Source organism: Anabas testudineus, chromosome 9 (assembly GCF_900324465.2).
Source record: "Anabas testudineus chromosome 9, fAnaTes1.2, whole genome shotgun sequence".
NCBI classification, from domain to species: domain Eukaryota; kingdom Metazoa; phylum Chordata; class Actinopteri; order Anabantiformes; family Anabantidae; genus Anabas; species Anabas testudineus.
The window spans coordinates 13,606,786-13,628,720 of record NC_046618.1 but is presented as its reverse complement, the minus strand read 5'-3'; the positions used below and the strand labels follow the sequence as shown (position 1 = coordinate 13,628,720).

At 40.1% G+C, this 21,935-nt stretch overlaps 1 protein-coding gene across 2 annotated transcripts in view; it reads right to left on the bottom strand.

The window, feature by feature from the left end:
* Positions 1–21,935, bottom strand: part of si:ch73-72b7.1 (netrin receptor UNC5C) — a 157,323-nt gene that overhangs the window by 27,189 nt on the left and 108,199 nt on the right. Inside the window, exons 5-8 of one of the 2 annotated variants that reach the window (XM_026342900.1) lie at positions 8,180–8,360; positions 5,794–5,961; positions 5,333–5,497; positions 1,962–2,018 (exon numbers count right to left, since the gene is read on the bottom strand). In XM_026342900.1, coding sequence (XP_026198685.1) covers positions 1,962–2,018; positions 5,333–5,497; positions 5,794–5,961; positions 8,180–8,360 — 571 coding nt within the window. The remainder of the gene's footprint in view (positions 1–1,961; positions 2,019–5,332; positions 5,498–5,793; positions 5,962–8,179; positions 8,361–21,935) is intronic. The other variant, XM_026342901.1, reaches the window with a different exon arrangement.

Here is a 21,935-nt window from a genome sequence, read left to right as displayed (position 1 = left end):
GCAGGATGCATGATCTATGTTGATGATCTACGGCCAAAACTCTGGAATCCAAGATATGCGCCAACTTTCCACTTTCCAACTATCATAGACATAAATAAGGCCCATACTTTGATCCAGTATCCAGTTCTTATAATACACCCATGACATTTTTATCTCGCAAAGGCAAGTGCCAAGAAATATCAGATTCGGGATATTGTAACGTATTTGTGGGCATCAGTAGACTGTCCCTATCGGACAAATGATGACATTTAAGTCTCACACATATTTACCACTATAGAGATGTAGAAAATACAATTCAGCTTAAAGCCTATATGTTACTCAGCCACAGTATGGCTACAACCAATGTAGCAGGACAAGTGTCAACTTGAAGATACAAATGTTCTTATAAATTAAGACAAAAACATATTTAATAACTGGCGTTTATACTTTGCTTGGTGATTAGTTATTACGATGCCTCCCATGCAACGTCCCAGTGTTTATGTGTTTATGAAAATTAAAACCACACTGACTGAATCTGTTAAATAGCCTACGACTGCGTCCACCTCCTCTCCAGCTCTCTCCGTATCTGTCTGAGAGGAGTCATCTTGCAAAACACACAGACATGATGAAACTGCTTCAGCAGACCCTAAATGAGAGTCATTAGAACACATCACAGCGTTCAAGGATTGCTTTGAAGATAAAATGAGAGGGAGAAGTAAAAAAAAGAAACGTATTAATAAATAGCAGAGGTCTTTTCCCTCTTGCACCTCTCAATTTCTGTCTTCCTCACAGTTTGTAGCAAATCTCTCTCATTATATCACTTTGAGGGAACCAACGGAAACATTGAGGCAGATAGGAAGAAAAGGGACGGTGGGGAAGAGAAAAGGCAGCGGACAGCTGTACAGGAAGAGAGGAGAATAGTAATAAGATACATGTTTTACACCCTGTTATCAATACTTGCCTTTTTGTTTTAATTACTCTCTACATGAAGCAGTAACCTTGTGCCTTTCTGTAAATTATTTTGCACTTCCACAACAGAGACATTAGCCATCTGTCATTTTGATGACTCAGTCATTTCCTTATAGGATGCTTCAAATGAGTCAAATTCTGTTTCATCATTTCCGTTCGATGTCCATAACTGGGTCACACACACACATTGAAAAAGACACGAGACAATATGTCTGTTAACACAAAGTAAGTGTTCAGGGCTAATTTGCCTATTTTGGCAGTGATCTAAAGCTGTCTGGCTGCTCTCCAAAACCACCCCAGCTGCAACAAACTCACAAACTGAATCAAGTGAGCTGGTGCGTGAATCGATGCGTTGCCATCAGACAGGTAGAAAGAAAAAAAAAAAAAAAAAGAAGAATCGAGTTAATTAGAGACAAGACACGACTAAACAAATGGGGCTGGCACTACCTTTTAAATGAATGGATGACCGATTGTGCTTCAGTAGGCCTACTTTGCGAGACAAGTAAAATTTAAAGATGCACACAAGTTAACAACAAAAAACGAGCTTTCTGTTAATCAGAAAGTTTGTTATGCTTCTTTATATAAAGTTTCCTTCTTTCTATGATGTTATGTCTTTTTGTGGCTTGCAGCTGCCAAACTTGTCGTCTATAGTTTAAGTAGACGTAAATGGAAATTTTAGTAAAATGGAATGACAAGCCAGCTCTAAATCACCTTAATTTTTTCCCATCATATCAGTAAAGAAAACAGATTAAAGGATTCATTCATCTCCACTTTCTGGAAACTAGAGAAGCTAATGTTTGAAAGGCGTCGTTTGATCAGCACGGCAATAAGAGTGCACATCATAAGAGCGAGAGACAAGCGCAAAACTTTCATCATCTAACTCAAAATGACATGTAGTGTTAAAAGACAAAATATTAGACAAAGGTCGATGCTCAATCAAATATTAAAGAAAGGCGAGGGTGAGGGAGACGAAAGGAGAAGCGATAATGATAGAACATAAAACATCAACTTACATGGGATTCCCAAATCACTCTTTTCTTTGGACTCAGTGGACTTCTGAAACAATGAACCTTTGGACAGGAAAAGAAAGGGGTGGTGGAATGAATGAAGGGATAAGAATAAAAAAACAAAACAAAATCAAACGAACAAGTCAAATAAGATGGGACAAGCAAAACAGGACACTAAAAACGAGTTAACATGCTCGCATCTCTTCCTCCCTTTTATGCGTTCCCTGTTTTTTCCTGTTATAAATTAAATATAGCTGTCTTAAACAAGAAATAAGTGAGTGAGTAGTGAAGTAAGCAAAAAAAAAAAAAAAAAAAACATTGCTTTGCTCCTGAAAGATAATAAAAAATAAGAAAATAATGTACATTGAGAAAGCCTGGTGTGTGTGCGATGGAATTGCTGCTGTGTCATGTTGAATAGTCCACTTAGCCGAGGCAGACAGAAGGTCTATGGCAGATAAACTGCTGATGTACTCATGTATAATTGAAGTGCTGGTGTATAATTGATAAAGGCTACACAGCAACATGGTGCGCTTAAAAGCTTCTTTCTAGACCAGCTGACTGTTGAAGACACAGTGATTTGGCAACAAAGGGCAAAAAAAAAAAAAAAAAAAAAACCCTGATCAGGTTAAGTGGGGTGATGTGCACGGTGGTGCTGCAGGTAGGCTCCGCTTTCATTTTAATTGCATACTTTAATTTAAATTCAATTATTGTATTTAAGGACATTTATATTACTGCTTCTAACGAATGCGGTGCTGATCGTAGCACGCCATGAGAGATAGTTGCGATGTCATAACTGCAGCAATACCACAACTCTCCAGGCAAATAGGAGGAGTGCAGATGGAGTGTGTGAGATGCTCTGCACTACCTGCTGATCGGTTTGTTGAAGACAACAAGCACGAAAGTTATATAACAGCTAATATCTCTAGTGATTACTGTGGTTTTAGGGCGCACACAGCAGATATTATTTGCTCTGGAGGTACAGTTATGAAGTACAGCCATTCACACATACGCACAGAAGGTAGCACGTGAAATGTCATGCACTCGACAATGACACAGCGGAGCTCTGAGTGAATCTGCTCCAAGATTCCCGATCGATGTGTCAGAAAAATGTCAACAGGCCCGAAAGACATAAAACAACACAAACAACTCTAAAATAAATGCTGGAAGGCCTCAAAGACCTGCAACTTGTGCAACACACAGACAGACAAGTAAAAAAAGGCATTCAGCCTCACACACAATGACACAACTCTCACATAAACTCGTGAGCTTCGTAAAGGACAGGAGGCACTCCGTGCAGGGCAGGAGGGAGGTCGAATATTCACCACTCAGGAGAGAGAGAGAGGGTGTCGGTGTAGAAAGAATGGAAAAGATAGAGAGAAGGGAAAAAAAAAAAGAAACGGGAGCAGACTGAAGTGCTTTTTGAGCACAAAGTCAATTACAGAGCACTATCTAAAACATTAACTACCCCTCCACATTTACAGTGCGCTATCAGCTCATTCACAATCCTGAAATCCTCAAAGTTGCCTCATTTCAAACTAGTAAATAGACTTTGCTGTGTTCCAGATGAGGAAAAACAACGTAGAACTAACTAATCTTCAATTAGCTTCTCTTTTACCACAGGTTTTCTCTGTTTGACTTCTTTCACTAAATTAGATTACAAGCAAAGATTACATCACAATCATTCAGAAACCAAGGAGAATGAAGCAGGAGTCATTTCAAGGCGTTCAAAGAAACCCTACCTAGAAAATCACGTGCGTGCTGAAACACACGCGCACACACACACACGCGCACAAACACACAGTTCATGGATTCCTGTTAACGCTACAGGAAACAGTTGAAACATTAGTGCTGACATAAAACCGCGTTGTGGAGTCATTTTAAAGACACAAAATCAATCAGGGGAAATGAGCCTGAATCTATACCTCCCTAGGTTTTATCCCAGATTCCGTGGCCATATTTCACAGGCCTCTGGGAATCTTTCTGATGGATCCGAGACACAGTATATAATACACTGTTTTTTCGGAGTGGGCAGGGCTCTTCGTGTGCAGTAAGTTCTGTCAATAATGTGCCTACGGGCAAAGCTTTTTGAGGGATTATATAATATTACTCCATTGCTCACAACATAGACCATCTATTAAAGCCTAACTACGATCCGCTGCTCTCCGTCTGCAGAAAGAAGATGCTCACAAACGTAACAGCTCACTCAGCTCTGGGCTTTGTGCTCACTGATAAGTATATTTCTCCTGAAGAGAACACGTGAACAGAATACATGTCTGTCTGTCTGTCTGTGACGGTTTCATTTATTTTATTTCAGGTTAGATACATTTTTAACTCAACTGTGATGAACAGACCTTATGGAAATTGCTATTTTTATTGTTATCATATCTGCGTTCGCTTTACTCTCTCACATATCATACACAGTACCTGTGCGCCAATTAATAACAAGCACCACTCCTACAAGTCAACAAATATACTTTCTTCCACCTTGGAAAAACTCATCCTGCTATATTTGTGCCATCATGAGTCAGCTCACATTTTCCGTGAGGTTTAGAAATCAATATGTATTTTTTTTACTGGTATCAGAAATCACTAAATTGTGGGAGGATTTTAGATAGTTTCACATCATTATTTACCATTACTTTCCTTCTAAAACAGGAGTTTGTGACTCAAGTAATGGGCAAGGAAGGGGAAAGAAGTAAGGTTAGTAATGATTAAGCATTCATTGTGTACAATGTGAACAGAACGATAAAGTGTATATGAGGATGAAGGAGAAAGAAGAGCAGCAGAGGAAGAGTCACAAAAAAATGATGGCAATGGGGAAATGATGGTGGGAGGGCGATGAAGGGGATGAGCAGGGGGACAAGAAGAAAGAAAGGAAGGAGGACCGGAACAAGCAAGAGGAAAACTACTTAACACCAGTATGTGAATACATACACAGGGTGAAAAAGTAGACAAAGTGATGTCTTCCTTAAATTAAAGTCTGATATTTGAGCATCTTCAGAAATTAAATGTTAGTTTGCAGTTTCTGTTTTTCTAAGTTACTTATCCAGCACTACAATTTTCCATTATGGGATTTTCAGTGTGTAGATTTTAGTGGTTTAAATCAACCTTCTCAGCTGTCATGTTACACCTCTCTCTCTCTATATATAGCTCTCACTCTCTTTGGTTATAAATCTATTTGACTATTTGACATCACCTCAATGGTCTTCCTGATGTGGGGTCAAATTACTTTCAAGCTTCACCTGAAGCAGACAATTCAAGGCATTTGTTTGAATTAGCTTAGCCGTGTTTTCGGGGTTAGATATGTAACATGACCACTTCAATACAGCTAGAAGACATTTCTCAATGCTTGTGCTGTGAAATAACCATCAACTCACTTTGCATACAGAGTCCGTCAGTGCAGTTTTGTGACTGGAGTACAAGTCCTTCGCAGTCCTTTCCCCCGTTTTTAGGGGCAGGGTTGTTGCACTCCCTCCTCCTCCACTGGGTGCACTCCGTCCCACAGGCTGACCACTTGCTCCACTCTGTCCACACACCATCCACTAAAGGGGAAAGGATGAGAAAAGGAGACAAGAGAATGAGAAACGCAAGAACAGATGTGAAAGAAGAGAAATTAGAGCAAAAGATAACACCTTGAATTATGTCTAAAACCTTCTAACTGGAGCATATATAAAGTAACACATACAAAAAAAGACCAGAGGTGACAGAGTAAAAAAGGACAAAGCTGTTGTTAATACAGTACAGTTATTTAGTATTTAGTACTTTAGTATGGATACAGCAGAGTTTACCTAAACAAAACTGCATTAACTAAAATATGACTAGAATAAAACAGAATTACCAGTGCACAGTGTGGTACAGGGTAGTTTTTGGATAGCCTGTCCATCACAGGGGAGTCCACCATTAAGAGGGGCGGGATTAGTGCAGCTCCTGGTTCGTTTCTGGAAGCCTCGCCCACAACGGCTGTTACACACCGACCACTCTGTCCATGTCGACCACCCACCATTCACTATCACAACAAGGAGCAGTCATTTCATCAATACAATGACCCAGCTAAATATTAACACGTGCATAAGCGTATAAACATGCTTTATTTCTACTGTGATGATGTTTCACCCTCACTTGCTTGGTTTGGATAGGTCCAACCTGGAGCTACTCACTTTATTTGTACTCTGTCAGTCAGATCATGTGCAGATATCACATTCATTTCCAACTTCATGCAGTTGATCCTCAGTTACATGTACCTTTAAGAGCTGAAAGCTCTCCTGTCCAGTGAGGGAATGTCTGACTGACAATTCAAACTGGCTGTGCACAAAGTTTGACATATGATTGACAGAAAACTGAAATGAGATTAGCTTAAATTAGATAATTAAGTCATCAGCAGGTACAAAAATAGTCCTCTCTTGCCTCTTTCTCCAACAATCAAAAAATGACGCCGGCAATTTGCAAAAATGCATGTAATTAAGGGTCACCCAATCTTGACTTCACATCACATTCGAAATGCTGCTGAAACGTGTTCAAATCTGAGTTTTAAAGACAGTCTCCTGTTCACAATCATACTGGGCCAAATTCAGCAGCTAGGTCCTTAAGAAAATTTTTTAAACGGCCATTTTAATGTTTTTACTCCGTCTTCCAGTTCTAGATTTTTACTTCATTACTTCATTGCTGAAATACTAGTTCCAGCCTGCATACAGTCTGAGTCCTCAAAACAACTGGCAGAATGTTTATACTAAACAGATGTCAGATAAAAGAAAATTTACAGTACAAAGTGATATAAAACCCTATTCTATCACAGTATTATCATTAATTTTAATGCGTTGCCTGACTTAATGTATCAATTTCCTTTGCTGGAATTTTTTTTTTTTTGCACTCCCTGCATTTGTTTACACCTGACTGTTACTTTATTCTTTTGTATTATTGGTATGTATTGGACAGAAATAGAAAATCAGGTACGAAGTTAGAATGAGTCACAAGGACACCCAGAGAGAGAGAGAGAGAGAGAGAGAGTTGACATCAGGAGAGGTGTAGTGGGTTGAAATTCCTCTGCTGCTTCTCGACAGTTATGTCTTAGCCCAGTGGACAGTGCCCACTCTGCTTTCCCATCGCCCAATTAGAAATGAGTCATCGAAGAGAAAGTACCGTTGAAATCAGCTGCAGCCACCTGTGTCATGCACTTTCTTTTGCTTTTCAACCCCCCTTTCCTTCTTCACTCACCTGCTTTTTCTCCCACTCTTTTCCCCCCCTGCCTCTCCTTTCTCCTCACCTGCCTCACCTCCATCTATAGCTGCAACATTCCTCCCTTATGTTCCTGTGTTTTTTTTCCCCCCCACTACTATTTCACCTTGTCAACAGTGTCAGCTGGGCCCTTGTGGAGCTGAGAAAATTGAACCACAGATTGAACAATCTATTTCTGTAAGGATACATCAGTGTCAAACCACTCCATCTCTCGTTGTCTGTATCGAACACACATGCACGGTTATTTTTGATTGAAACACTCCTCCCAGTGAATAGAGTCAGTGTTGAGAGAAAAAAAAAAAACACAGAGTGCCTGGTATATGTGTTTTCCTATACATTTTTTCACTTCAAAATGTTTCCTTTCCACTCATGCCAGGCTGACATTTGGTAGAATGGAAAAAAAAGAGAGAGAAAGTGAAGCATGTGAGACATTTCCCTCCTCTCAACAAGCCTTTTCTTCTCAGTTTTTAGTGAAAACAGCACACGAAGAGCTTTGCCGGAAAAAAAAAAAACAAACACTATTCAGAGCTGAGCTATTCAAAGTTATTTCTTGTTGTTGTTTTTCACAGCTGTTATCATGCCATATGCTGCGCCATTCATTCGGTGGCAGGACTCTTGGCTGAAAATGCAGACATTTGGAGAGCCCGAGTGTTCTAATTTAAAACTGAAGGCGCGATTGGTGGATTTTAATTGGGTGAGGTCAAGGGTGATGTGGGAATATCAGGCCAATCACAAAGAGAGTTTGTTGGCATGGCAGTAGAGCTAATTTCATGCGGCAGATGGGGGCTGGCTCCCGTGATCAGAGACATTGTTGGGTACAGCTACCTTGTGTAAAGCTGTCATATCCTACATATTAGAAACAAAAAATGTCAACTACACTTACAGTATACAAACAGATGCCCTATTTGTGGATAATTACATCCACAAAGACTTTAGGGACGTGCATTCATTCTCACACAGAGCCCCTTACCGACACAACCAAACAATCTTACCATAAACGATGACAGTCGCCGTCGTGCTTCGTCTTTTGGCCACTATGTTCTTCGCCACACATGTGTAGTTGGCTGTGTCGGACAGACGTGCCTGTTTGATGATCAGGTTATGGTCGATGGTGATGTAGAAGTTTCTGTCCTCTGCCGGGTCAATGACCTCTTCATTCTTCAACCACTCCACCTAGGAGATGAGGAGGGACAGGAGAAAACTGGGTCATTATTATTTATCTGCTGAAGTGACTGCAGCAGAAATATGTATCATCTATCTACGACTATCCTGTGAGCTACTGTTTATGTAACTGGCTGTGAAAATTATTCTCATGTGTTCACTATATAGATGAGCATAATTATAACCTATAAGTAATTAATTATACTTTACTTACTTTGTAAGGTAGCATGTAATAATAGTAGTAATGATGAAGGATAAAACAGCAGAAAGATGTATTAAGCTGCAGAAATCGCAAACGTAAAGAGCCTCATCTGCAGTGGATCCCTCACAATAGTACCCCCCAGGTAGCAGTCAAAAAAAAGAAAAATGTCTTGACCATGTGTTTTCGCATGGTACTTCGGGTGAAGGGTAGGACAGCGGGAAACTACCCTATTTATGAGCCTAATCACATTTCCTGAGTGCTATATTTACTGGTCCAAACCCTCATAAATTCCAACTGTCCGAGTTTTGTGGCAGGCACATAAATGTCAGAGCTGTGTTGTTTAATTCACGTTGTTTAATTTCCTCCTCCCTCTGCATTAGAAAATGGAAATCTCAGATGCAGAAAAAGAGGAAATGCAGTGTTCTTCCTCAGTTTACTGTCTGCTGAAGCTCAACTCTCATTCTTTCTCACTTATTCTACCTGCTTCTCACTCTGATCTTTAGAGATTCTGCAGCGCGCTTTGGCCATGGGGCTCACTGTAGCTCTGAATTCTCAATCTAAAGTGATATGCTGTGTGACCTTTCAGTTTCTATTACAAAGTAAAGGTTATACTGCAGGAAGAAGCAAAAAAAAAACAAACAAACAAACAAACAAACAAACAAAACCTACACACACACACACACACACACAGAACAAATAGTCAGGCAAGGAATATATCCCATAGTGTAGAAGTAAAAAACAATGTTTGTGCTCTCTGACAAACAAAAGCGAATGTAATGTATGTTATGTTGTAACAGAGGCAACATGGATTTCTACGTATTCATGCCCTGGCTTGTTAAATAAGTTGTGCCGAGACCGCAGAGAACAAGCAAAACCGCCTTTGCTGAAAAACTGCTCGAACACAAACATTAATTAGAATAAAATGTCTTCCACCCTAAATAAACTACATGAACCTATAAACCTGCACAGGTGAAGTGAGAATGAATGCAGTTTATCACAACTATTTAAAATGATCTCTTGTCTTTTTCTCCAACTCATGACATGATAGTCTATAAAAGTAGTTGTAGATCTGTATTTGAACATTGTTTTTTGGGTTTTTTTGGTTTATGATGGATGATTTTCTTTTGTATTGAACATACTCATTTATAAGTCAGATATTAACATGTGACTAAAGTTATTTTGAGAGAATCATATAATGATTATAATGATATAATTTTCTAGAGTGACAATGATCAAGGTGCCTTCAAACTCTTCACAACAAAAATAGATGTTCATCATAATAGTTACAGTATAAATGGCAAGTTTTCCTATTCCATTAAACTGTCAAAGTATACAGTCAGCGAGAAGAGTCTCACCCTTGACCTGAATTCGCCTCTTGATGATCAAAGAGCCGTGATAAAATATCTGTTTAGAAGGTGAGACATAAAACAAGTTAAAGTGAAGTTTAAAGTGGAGGCGCTAATGAATGTATTTCAGAACTGACGTGTATGTAGATGTGTGCACGTTTGAAGGATTAGAAGAGACGTAGTTTTGCAAAAAGCTCTATTAAGGATAGAAAAAAAAATACTGGTGCGCCATCAAATGCATCAAATGTTTAACAAATACTGTATCATAATCATATTAATGCATAACATCAGAAATACTAATATTACAATTATGAAGCACACACATTCTGTACACATGTAGGTGTGGTCACATTATTCTGAGGTCAGGAAACAAGGTACCCACGTCCCTGCACATTAGCATAATGACCGTCCATTAAGGGCTACCGATGATTTCAGTAATACAAGTGGACAACCATGCCGAAATGAAAATAGCACGTATAACAACATGACTAAACATAGTGAAATATGACCAAGAATAACAATTGTTGTTCTAACTGTTCATGCAAACCATCAGTCCTCTTATAACAATCTCTACAGTATCCTAATTCTTCTTATTCTACCGTTTGCTTTCCTTTATATTAAGGTAATTATTTAAAAGCTAATTTTAGGTCCACTTCCATTTAACCTGGGGTAACTGCAGCATAAGAACCTGCTTAAGCTCTAGTTTCTACTGCTGTGCCAAAACAGCAAACTATAGTAATACTAATAGTGTTATCAGTGGGGCTTTACTGGGAACCTATGAATATCAGTTCTGAGCTATTGTGTGATGATGCACTGAAAATAGCTGTCATCTTTAATGGTGCCTGAAGGTTGAAACATGTCCTGCAAGACTGATGTGTGCTCTGCTGGGCTCAGACAAAGAGACCACATGTGTTGGCTATACTACCACTGCCACCGAACCCATTAGCCACAGCTGGTGTAACTCTGTGTGTGTGTGTGTGTGTGTGTGTGTGTGTGTGTGTGTGTGTGTGTGTGTGTGTGTGTGTGTGTGTGTGTGAAAAAGAAAATGGCAGAGGGTGGCTGATTGGATCAAGTCAACCCCAGGGGAGAATGTGTATTTGTTATTTTAACTCTCGCCCCCACATCACCTGTCTCTCTCACTTTACCCACACACCACTAGTCAGACACACACACACACACACAAAAATAAACCACACCTATAAACTATTGGTTTATTGCCACGGCGCAGATAGAAAATAATAAGAATTATACACATCATGGTGCTACTTCCAATGCTTGCAGAGTGTAATCATACAAACACATTTGACGCACTTGCATGAGCTCATGCAGCAGTGCCCTAAGTTTCAACTGTAACAGGATTTAATAAAAAGGTTCAGGAGGACTAAGTTCCTTTTTTTCTTCAGACAAAGGAATCAAGCAGCTTTCTTTTCAAAGGGATAAAGGCTTTGTCTGATCAATTACACACTCACTTTGTTCATGCGTTCTTTCTGTTTGACCCAGTGACTGAGATTTGACTACAGGTATGGTGGATAAACAGATGAGCATTTCCTCTCTTTTTGCTTGTACTCTTTGGTTATTACAATATACACTATGCTTAGAAAGGAGTGTAAATTCAAATATGTAAATACCATCATGTGTTCTCGTACTCAAAACATGATGTGCAACATCGAGGTAGAAGAAAAGTGTAATATATTGCACATCTATTGAGATATGTATCTTTCTTTGGCAGTGGAACAGAGACTTGGTTGCATGCTGCGCAAGATAAAAGTAGGCCAAGATATAGAGATACATACTCTCCTTTGTTGCATTGAAAAGTAGCACAAAAATGTTTTCAAATGCAAAGCTTTGCCCCATATCTGCTACTGAGAAGAGGAACATCACAGTCACGCTGTGTCACAGAGAGAAACACAGTATAAATCTTGCAAAGGCAAAACAAATGGCAGACCACAGAGCAACAAGTGAGATAACAGAGCAAAGAATATCTATGACAAATGCTAAAATATGACATGCTTTGTGGAGCCACTACAAAGAGTCTCATATGGGCGTTGATAAGAGTGCACAGATACACGGTCTGGGGCTGGAATCTGCTCGTGCATCACAACATTCATTTTTTTAAAGTTGCACCTGGCTCAAACCACAGAGATACACAACCTGAGTCAAAGATAGACTGGGAAACTAAGCTGCATTTTGTGTGTGTGTGTGTGTGTGTGTGTGTGCGTGCACCTGTGAATCACTGTGTTAATATGTTCGTCACTGAGTATTATCCCCTTGATTAGCTATATTATGTGGATCCCTATAAGACCACAGATGAGTGGGTTAAAGAGCTCTCATAGTGATTACACTTCCTGTGTGTAGGCGGGGACGGAGGGTGCGTCATGTGTCCTTCCGTGTTTCATTAATCCCAACCCCTCACCAACTGTGCCTGCAAACTATGCTGCTTTATTTCAAGGAAAGTCGAGGTCGAAGTGCGGGACATCAGGGGAGGCACAGAGCTGGGACGGTCAAGACAGACAAGGTCGTGTCAACTCATCACAGTGCTTTTGAAGTGCAGGTTTTTATTTATTTACTTTTTAGGCAAAGAAGGAGTAAAGAACAATTTTATTTTTATGGCAGATGTCTCTGAGTCATCTGCAGGAATTAGTCTGAAGATAACAAGATGTGCCAAAATGCTGATTCATAAAACAATACCAACAAATAATAGCAAAGAAAAAAGGCGGTATGTGTGTATGTGAAACTTTTTTCTCTTTAATGTAATATCCACCTATGTGACGCTGCCATTTGTGAATCCAGTGTTTGACAAAAATGCCTGCAGTCCACCACTGACTGTACACATATACTAATTATTTAATTTATCATGTGTTTGTCTATAGTCTGTGGACTCCCAACCACAGATGAGTAAATCAATCAACTTGAGATGCATGTTTCTGCTATGCATTGCTGACATTTGGAAGATGTGTGAGTCAGATCACCTGGAAATTTCGAGAGATCTATAGTTACTCATAATGATGTTTTTCAATGTTTCTTCCCATATGCGTGATTACAGTTTCAACACTGCTGCACTGTCCTCTATCAATCATGACACCCTCCCATGCACACCCTCTGCCCTCTCTGTCAGCACACACACACTCAGACACACACATGCACACACCACTGCCAGATGTGCCACGCTAATTATTGGCTCTGACCGGCATCTAGAGAGCCATCACCATAATTGGCATGCTTGTTTCCATTATCAAAAGCTCACACATGCATGTGTGCTCACATAAACATGCTACTAAAGCCATGCGCACACATAATGTAATGTGCCAAAGCAGTTCTCAGGAGCCTGGTCAGTCCAGTCAGCAGAAAGTAAAGGCAAAGAGAGAGAGAGAGAGAGAGAGAGAGAGAGAGAGAGAGAGAGAGAGAGAGAGAGATGTGAACAGGAAAGAAGAGAAGCTGGATATTAAAGCAGGAAGGCAGGAAACACAAAACAAAGAGAAGTGCAGATGAGAGGGAGTCAGAGGGAGATGAAAAGTTGGAGAGGATGGTGGAATTAAGAAAAAGACAATAATGGAGTGACAGTAGGCTGGAGAAACAGAGAGCAGGTGGGAGAAAAGTTATTGAGAGGCACATCCACAGAGAGCGAGGTAGTGATGAGAAAGAGGGAGAACGAGTATGAGACGAGTGCTGGGGAGAACAGGCCATCTATCATCCTCTTCTGCTGCCATCAGCTTTCTTGACACAAACCCAGATAATTGGCTATAACTGTCTGTGTGTGTTTATTAGAGGATAATACCAACAGATGCCCCACACACACCTACGCACAGGCGCGCGCGCGCACACACACACGCGTCACCCACCTCCTGATGTGTAGCTAAGTAGAATAGTAATCAAGCTATTCATTAGTGCAGTAACAAAGGCCATTACTGGCTAATCAACAATCTTCAAACTCAATCGAGGAAAGCTAATAGAAATTTAATCCAACAGCACACATGAATATGGTGAACATTATGTGTGTGTGCGTGTGTGTGTGTGTGTGTGTGTGTGTGTGCATTGATATTAGATAAAACAATTAACTCATTGTGAAAAGAAGAACCAAAAAAAAAAAACATTCAGTGGTTCAAACAATTAAAGGAGACTAAGCCTCACAGAGAAATACATTTAAACCATTTTTTAAAAATTGTTTCTCTCAGCATCAAATAAATTAAGTAGTTTAACTAGAAATGTGTGTTTAAATGTTATATAAAAAAACTGATTGGTGGTTTTTCATAATAAAATACTTTAGTACCCTCTTGTCCTGGTCTAACTGGACCAGTTCTGTAACATGTTACCTCCAAACTAATTACTGTACATAAACAATCTTACGTCCACTCATTATCTCAGGAGAGTGATACATAATTTAGCCGTCGCTTGGCTTCTCAGGTTAGCAGCTGAAGACGCACTCACCAACTCACAGAATGACCCGATGGCTTTCAGATATCCAGGAGGAGCGCAGCTGGTCACATTAAGTTTGTTCAACACCATTGAACATGTTATTTATCTCCCCCTATCTCTATATCTATGTCCTCTGCTGTCTTACATCCGTTATATCCTACTAATGCTTCATCGCTTCCATTTGCACACACAGATATCCTCCTCCTGCACAACTGTGTTTACTAAAAAGCGTTTTCCACTAAATGGAGTACACAGCCAGCCTGTTATACACCATATGTACATCTTCCAACGTTACCAGTGTAGTACAGTAATTTGGGAGTAAAAGCAGCAGCCATTGATTTGGAATAAAAGGAAATGAGATTTGCAGTGAGCAGATTGCCCGTGTGTATGTGTGTGTCCTTCTTCCTCCACGCTGCCATGACTCGTCTCTTGTTCACATCTTGGCACCTCTATACCTGCCAATTTGAAGCATTCTAACAAATATAAATGGCTATGTTTCAGTGCCAACAAACCCTTTGGACTAATTGTCCCCTCAACTTCAAAGGGTACACTTCCCTCCCACTGCTACTACAGGAACATGCTCTTCTCCTATATATGTTTTCTGTTTTATCTTTTATCTTGAAACGCTAACTAACTAAATCCATATTAATTAGTAGCTACTGCTTCATATCCTTTTCTAGGTGTTAACATATATACAGTAGATCACAAATGCAGACACGTTCTTACCTACTTTAAAATGCACTAAAAGCAACTGCAGTGTGGCACGCCAACATGAGGACAGTCTCCGTTAAACCCGTCACTTAGAACATGATTTGAAAATATAATAAAGGAGCCAATAATACCGACAAGAGACCATCATAAAGACAAACATGGGCAAAAGAAGATCGAACAAATAGTCTTAACAGAGAAGACAGAAAAAGAAACCAAATACAGCTGAGAGAAATGAATATATTTTCAAGCTACATAAAAAACAGTGTTGATATTGTTACACTAATCAGGAACAGTCAATAATAACTGCCAAGATAGTGTGAAGCGTGATTTTCAGTCATCTACAGTACAGTATATCTGTGGAGTTTCTTAATTAGCCATATGTCCTGGTGTTTCTGTCTGCATCCTCGCTACACTTGGGAGGTGATTAGGACAATCCTGCTGCCCAATGCTACTGTGGGGAATTTACTACATCTACCAGTGCCACCACAATACAATACATGCCCAGACTGGGCAGACTGGGCAGATTGTGCAGGTTACAATAAGGTCACCGTTCATGTGCACATATGTATACAGCGGGTGCGAGGGGTGCAAGTGTGCATGTGTTTGTGAACGGGTGTGTTAGTGGCTGTGCAAGTGCATGCCAACATGGGGGTTTCACAGGCTTTGACAGCTTAATTAACTAGATCCAAGGCAGTGACATAAAGACCCAATTAACCATAATGACATAAGTGGGTCACCATCAACAGTCATCCCACACCGATGTTGTAAAAGACGCCTTTGATAAAAAGTACTTTGGAGTTTAATTTGTTTGTCTCACCTTTTTGAAAGTCTTCACTGCCTTACTGTATGTATCAATTTAGATCACATTTTGCCACTGTCTGTAAATACAAGTCATTTACTGTATAGTACCGGAGTAACAGTAGTATGTAGATTTTACACAGTTCAAATAAAACTCACATAAAGTATGTACATGTACAAACTAAACTATAAACCCATGATAGTTTATCAAATACAAAAATACATGTGCAGGCAGTGGTAGAGAATTCTTCGAGGTCTTGAGCATGAGAAGAACTAGGACTACGTTTATGTTCTTAAAACAGTTTTACCACTAGGAATAAAAATGTAGTTGGTCATTGAGGAGGAGACTCACATAAGAGAAAGGGTCCCCAGTGTGCAGTGGAGTGTGACGAATAGCAGAGTGCTTTTCCTTGATGTCCCAATCAGACAGAACTGGGACACAGAAGGACACCCAGTTGGACTGGGACAGGCCTACAGAGTCCTATTTATAACCTACTACTCTACAACATATTAAAATTCTACCGAACGATGCACGGCACACACACGTATGACGCAGTATTATTGTATTCAGCCATGACTGAATGTGACTCTGAATTTCATTACCTCACAACAAAGCATGAAAGATTCAAAGTAAGTCAAAATAATTTGCTACTAAAGTAGGTACCTGTAAACTATAGCAAAGTGAATTGTTCCGTTTCTGCAACGTGAGCTTGTAAATTATAGATAGAAAGAGGATGAAAGACCAAAAGAGAAAATAAGTAAAATCAGGTGAAATGGGCGAGTGTAAAGGAGAGTAGAGGAGAGGGGAGGGAAAGGCAGAAAGAGGTGTAAAACAACAAAGTTGCTGAGCACTAAAGCAGGTCATAGATGTGCTGAATAGAAAGCCTGCATTGGCTTCTCTAGGGGTGCACATGAACACACAAACACACACACACACACACACAGCAGCACACGCACACGCTTTTACCTCTGAGATTTAACACAGGTGCAGATGCTTCACAGTGATCTATTAGACTCACCCTCTCATGTCAACATTCAAGAGTGGGGAGAGAGAGGAGGGGGGTGGGAGGAGGATAGATGGGGAACAATCTCAAGAGAGGGTCGAAGAGAGAAAAGGTATTTCCACGGCAACGGTGAAGGAGGGAGAGGTAGAGAGAGACGAGCCGGGGAGGCGGTGATTATGGCGGAGGAGGATGAGGAAACAGGGAGTGCAGACTAGAAGCAGATATCCGTGTGTGATCCATTACAGCCAACCCGACAATGTCAACAACCAGCGCGAGGAAGCAAGCGAGGAAGGGGAATACGGAGCCTGTGGAGGGGAAAGAGAGAGCGAGCAATGGAATGAAAAGGACAAATGAAAAAGTAATGAGGAAGTAAGGGAGACTGAGGGAGAAGAAGCCATTTGGAATTTCCATACTATGCCAACAATTAGGGAAGAAAGATGGAGGGGGAGCAGAAAGTGACGGAGATGCTGAATGGAGAGGAAAGGAAGTGTAGAGGCGAGGTGGGGGAAGATATACAGGGCTCATCCATTAGAGCCAACACTTGGGAAAACAAAAGAAGGAAAGTAAAAGTCATGGGAGGAATGCAGTAGAGACAGGGATAGGGGAAAAGAAAGAAAATTAGCGAAAGAAGTCGGCGAGGGTAATATTTTATCCCAGAAATCCTTGTTGCAGAACGTGCGGTGTGTGTGTGTATGTGTGTGAAGAAGAAAAGAAAAAAAGTCCACCACTGGCTCCAGCTTCTGCTAGCTCTCCCAACTCATCTCTCTAGAGATGGAGAACCAGGCATTACATAGATTAGGACTACGACTGTGGAGGATTGATAGATGAGTTGCACCTTTGAGACATGGTGCAGGTGATTGGAGAGTAAATGGGAAAAAGAGATGTGCAAAAGTGGAGGAAGCACAGAAAGCGGACGGTGACTTGGAAGTGGTAGTCTGAAAACCATGAAAGATAAAGTACAGAGCAGGAAGGCTGGAGGCCTGGCAATGGCAACTGGGAAGCCAAGGGCAGGAGCATGCATTAGTAAAGAGTTGATATTGAATTTATTTAAGCCTGAATACCGTCCAACTATTTTCTGACAAGCAATTCAATAAAAATAACATTGCAGAGTGAAAAATATAATGCTGTCAGCAAGCACCACTTTTATTAAAGCTGATTAGCAACACATTCATTTCTAGGACAACATGCCGACAATCAATGAAGGTGTGAAAACTGAAAACATGTTTACACACACAAATTAAAGGTGAGCCAACATAGTTGGAATTCTTTAAGACCCTGGCTGTAAAATATAGCTTCAATATTAACAAGTCAAATATTTCACTCGGGTCTATAATTTGTTAAAATTATGTTGTAATAAGAAGTAAAGTGTATATCGCAGTTTACAAACCTTAACAAACTGGAGTTGTCGCCTGACTATGTGATCCTTATGAATTTCCATTATAAACTATCTACCCTACTCTTAAGACGGAGTCTAAATGAATACAACATCCTCAACAGCCAAGGCTGGAGTAATAATAAATTCCACTGCAGATGTGTGAAGATTTACTGCACCTAATGTGATGCCTGGATTTTGTTAAAATGAAATGGGAAGCTGGGAGAAGAGGCAAACAGGAAGGCAGAGAGCTGTTTTTGTAACCAGACATGCGAATGGTGCATGTTTGAGATATCTTCGATATCTTCATATGGTCTTTCCAAATCACTGTCGTACAGCGAAACACAAATTAAAGGCCGGAGCAAATTCAATCATTGTATTTCTTGCTAAATTTCAGTACCACCAACTCATGACAGGGAAAAATGTAAACTGGAATCATCATAAGTAACCAGAAAACCCTTCAGACTCCGAGCTAAAAGGATGAAAATGCATGGCAACTGTGATAGAGGCAGTGGTAGCTGAGGGGATGGGGGGGGGGAGAAAACATACAGAGATGACAGTTTTGGGTGAGAGTGTTAGGGGATGGGAAGTTGAAATGAGACCCTGGGCTCAAATCATTAGAGGAAGAGGCAAGACGGAAAACATCCAAATCCACTCAACAGCTCAGACACATCAGGGAACATTTCCCCAAACAGACCCTGACCTAGTAGCAGCTGGAATCAGAATCAACACCTCAAATATCACCAGGGAAAAGTTCAAAAGGGAAACATTTTCTGCTGGTGATAGAGCAACTGCAAGTTAGGAAATTAAAAGCTGAAACCCTAATACTGCATCCTGTACCGATGTTGTTGTTGTTGTTGTTGTTGGTGATCTGCGAACCCCGAATCTCACAATCTCAAGCAGTTCAAACTGGTTTTGCAATTACTTTTACATATCTTAATATGTACATTTACATGTACTATTAGGCCTTTAAGACTACTATCATCTTGCCTCAACTATAACTGATAACAATAATAGTAGTTGAATACCTAAACCTACATGGTTAGTGAGATTTTATGGAGTTTCCTTAAGTCTTTAAGGAAGTGTGTTACCTAACTGACTTCTCTTGCTGCTCTGAGCCTGTGCTGAAATGATTGACAGGCTGTTAAATTATAGAACAGCCCTGTGCATGGTTACAGGTCAGTGCTGTAAAAGTGTTGAAGCCCCGCGTATCTGTGTCTCTGCTGCTTTCTTTATTTCTCTGGACAGTGATGTATTTTGCCTTTCCTGGCGAACTCTCCAGTTCACTAAGTACTTTAACATCACTAATGGCAACAACAGAAGAGGACAGAAAGGAAAGGAGGGAAATAAAGGTGAAAGAGAGCGAGACGCAATGAGGCAGAGTCAATGAGAAAAAGAGAAAGAAAGAACACCATGAGGATTAGATGAGCGCGATGGAAGAGTGAGGACTAGAAACCACAGGAAACACACTGTTACAGAGCATTTATATGTTTCAGCATCACGACTTAAAACCACCTGTGATGTCTGACTCATCTTTGAATGAATGTTTGTCTGACAAGTTGCTTATATTTATTCAGTCAGAGGTGGAGGTTACTTTATAATTACTAAAGCACATTGTCCAGGTTTCACCATTCATACTCTTAATTTATATGGACTTTATATTTATATAGACTATTAGTCCATGTAATAAAACTTGCTATATACAGTATATGTAAAATATATATGCTATTTGTATCACGAGTGGGCAGCTACACAGTGGTGTATGTGTGCAGGCATGTATGAATGCGTGTGTGTCAGTGTGTGTGTGCGCGCGCGCATGTCAAAGCTGATTCACTGTACAGTGTAGGAGTGCTGATGACACTCCATAATCATTAAAGCATGAAGAGGCTCTGAGCTGATTGGGGGCATGCTAATCCTTTTTAATTGACTCTCCAACTCTCCAGCGTTATTAAAACCACCCAATAACAAAATCAGCTTTGCTTTATTAGCTGGGTCAGCCAAACTATCGGGGACCTCCCTGTTTGTTAGTGTTGCATCTGGTTGGAGGGCGCGCAATGTAAAGTAGGAGAGAGGATGAATAACAAAATGGACACATTAAAAACAAAGTTTGAAAACATATTCAAACACATTATAGCATTAAAACTGTGGAGTATATGATTTATATTCAACGTCAGATTCTAGTGCTAGTTCAAGTCATTTTTGTGAATGTTAGTTGTCTTACCTTGACAATACTGCAAGGTGCTGTGTAAATAATCAAGTAAAAGATGGGTTTCTGTTCTTCCTGCTAACATCCTTTTTTTTTTTTTGCCTACATGCACATTTATGCATATTCTCTCTTTATGATTTCCTAAACTACAGGGGCATCTCTATATCTGCCTCTGCCAGGTCACACTCAAGTAGCCCACAGCCTTCTAACTTTGAAAAGAATTATGCTTTTGAAATCAGGAAAGCATCGGCCGTGCCAAGAGCTTCTTGGCAGAGTCTTGATAAGCTAGTGTTTCAATACAATTCCAGGGTGTAAGCAGTATCATGGTTAATACAGCTCAGCAAAAAATGCGGTCATATTTGATTTCACACCACCAAACACATTTTACATAGTGTTAAATGGAGGACTGCGTAATGGGTTTTACTGTACAATCAGACTTTGAAAACATATTCTCTGCTCCACAAAGAAACACAGTCATGATCTGATACTGTTCTGTTATCAACAAAGCCAGATTCATAAAAATATTAATTGCACTGACAATAACCGCCTTAAATAACTGAATCACTGAAGACTACTTAGCTGCACAGTGATGTAAGTGAAAAGCAATTAATTGGTAGCAATTATTCAAAGCCCTGGCTAATAAAACCTTGCAGTCTTGGTCTCAAATGAGGAATTTACTTTCCTAATTGCTGTAGTTGTTAAACATATTGAAGAAAATGTAAAATTTGATTTCAAAGTTTTCCATAAATACTTTTTCCACTATTTCTTATAATAACATGAACATATTCAGTACAAAAGTGTGACAGGCTCGTGCAGAACTTTGAAACAAATTTCTAAGTATTTTATGGTCCTAAAAGACTTACATGCTCTAACAACTCATAACACTTGACAGAACAGAACATTTTTTTTTTTTTTTTTTTTTTTTTGACACTGTCGAACCCTGTGTCAAAACAGTGTATTCATTCATCCGTGACAACACTGTCAGGACTGCCAAGGGCAGCACGGGTAGCTGCCTGACAATGCAGCACACTCTACACTGTCTTGTCACCATCAATCCACTGCTTTGTCTCAGAACTGTGTCGAGAAAGACAGGGGGCATGAGGAAGACTGAGAGACAGCGATAGTGACAAAAAGAGACAAAATGAGGAGGGGAGGAAGAAAAAAAAAAAAAAAGACCACAGGCGAGAGAGAACGAGAGCGGAAGAGGAGTCAGCAGCAAAGTGTGAGAAAAGACAGAAACTGAAATGGAGACAGAAGGCCGAGAGGGACAGACATAAACAAAACAAATTACTTAAAGCTGGGAAATATGTAAACAAATAAGCATTAATTTAAAAATCAACTCCTCTGCAACAAACACATGAAACCAGTTTAACTGCGAAGGCAAACTGCCCTATAGTGTTTTCCAAAGTCTCCGAATAGGTAATGAAAAGAGAGCGAGTTTGATGGGTGGGTGCGGAGGGGTTTATACAAACACCTTCATTATCTTCCACACTCAGACTGCGGAGTGAAGCGCCCACTCTACCCTCTGCATATGA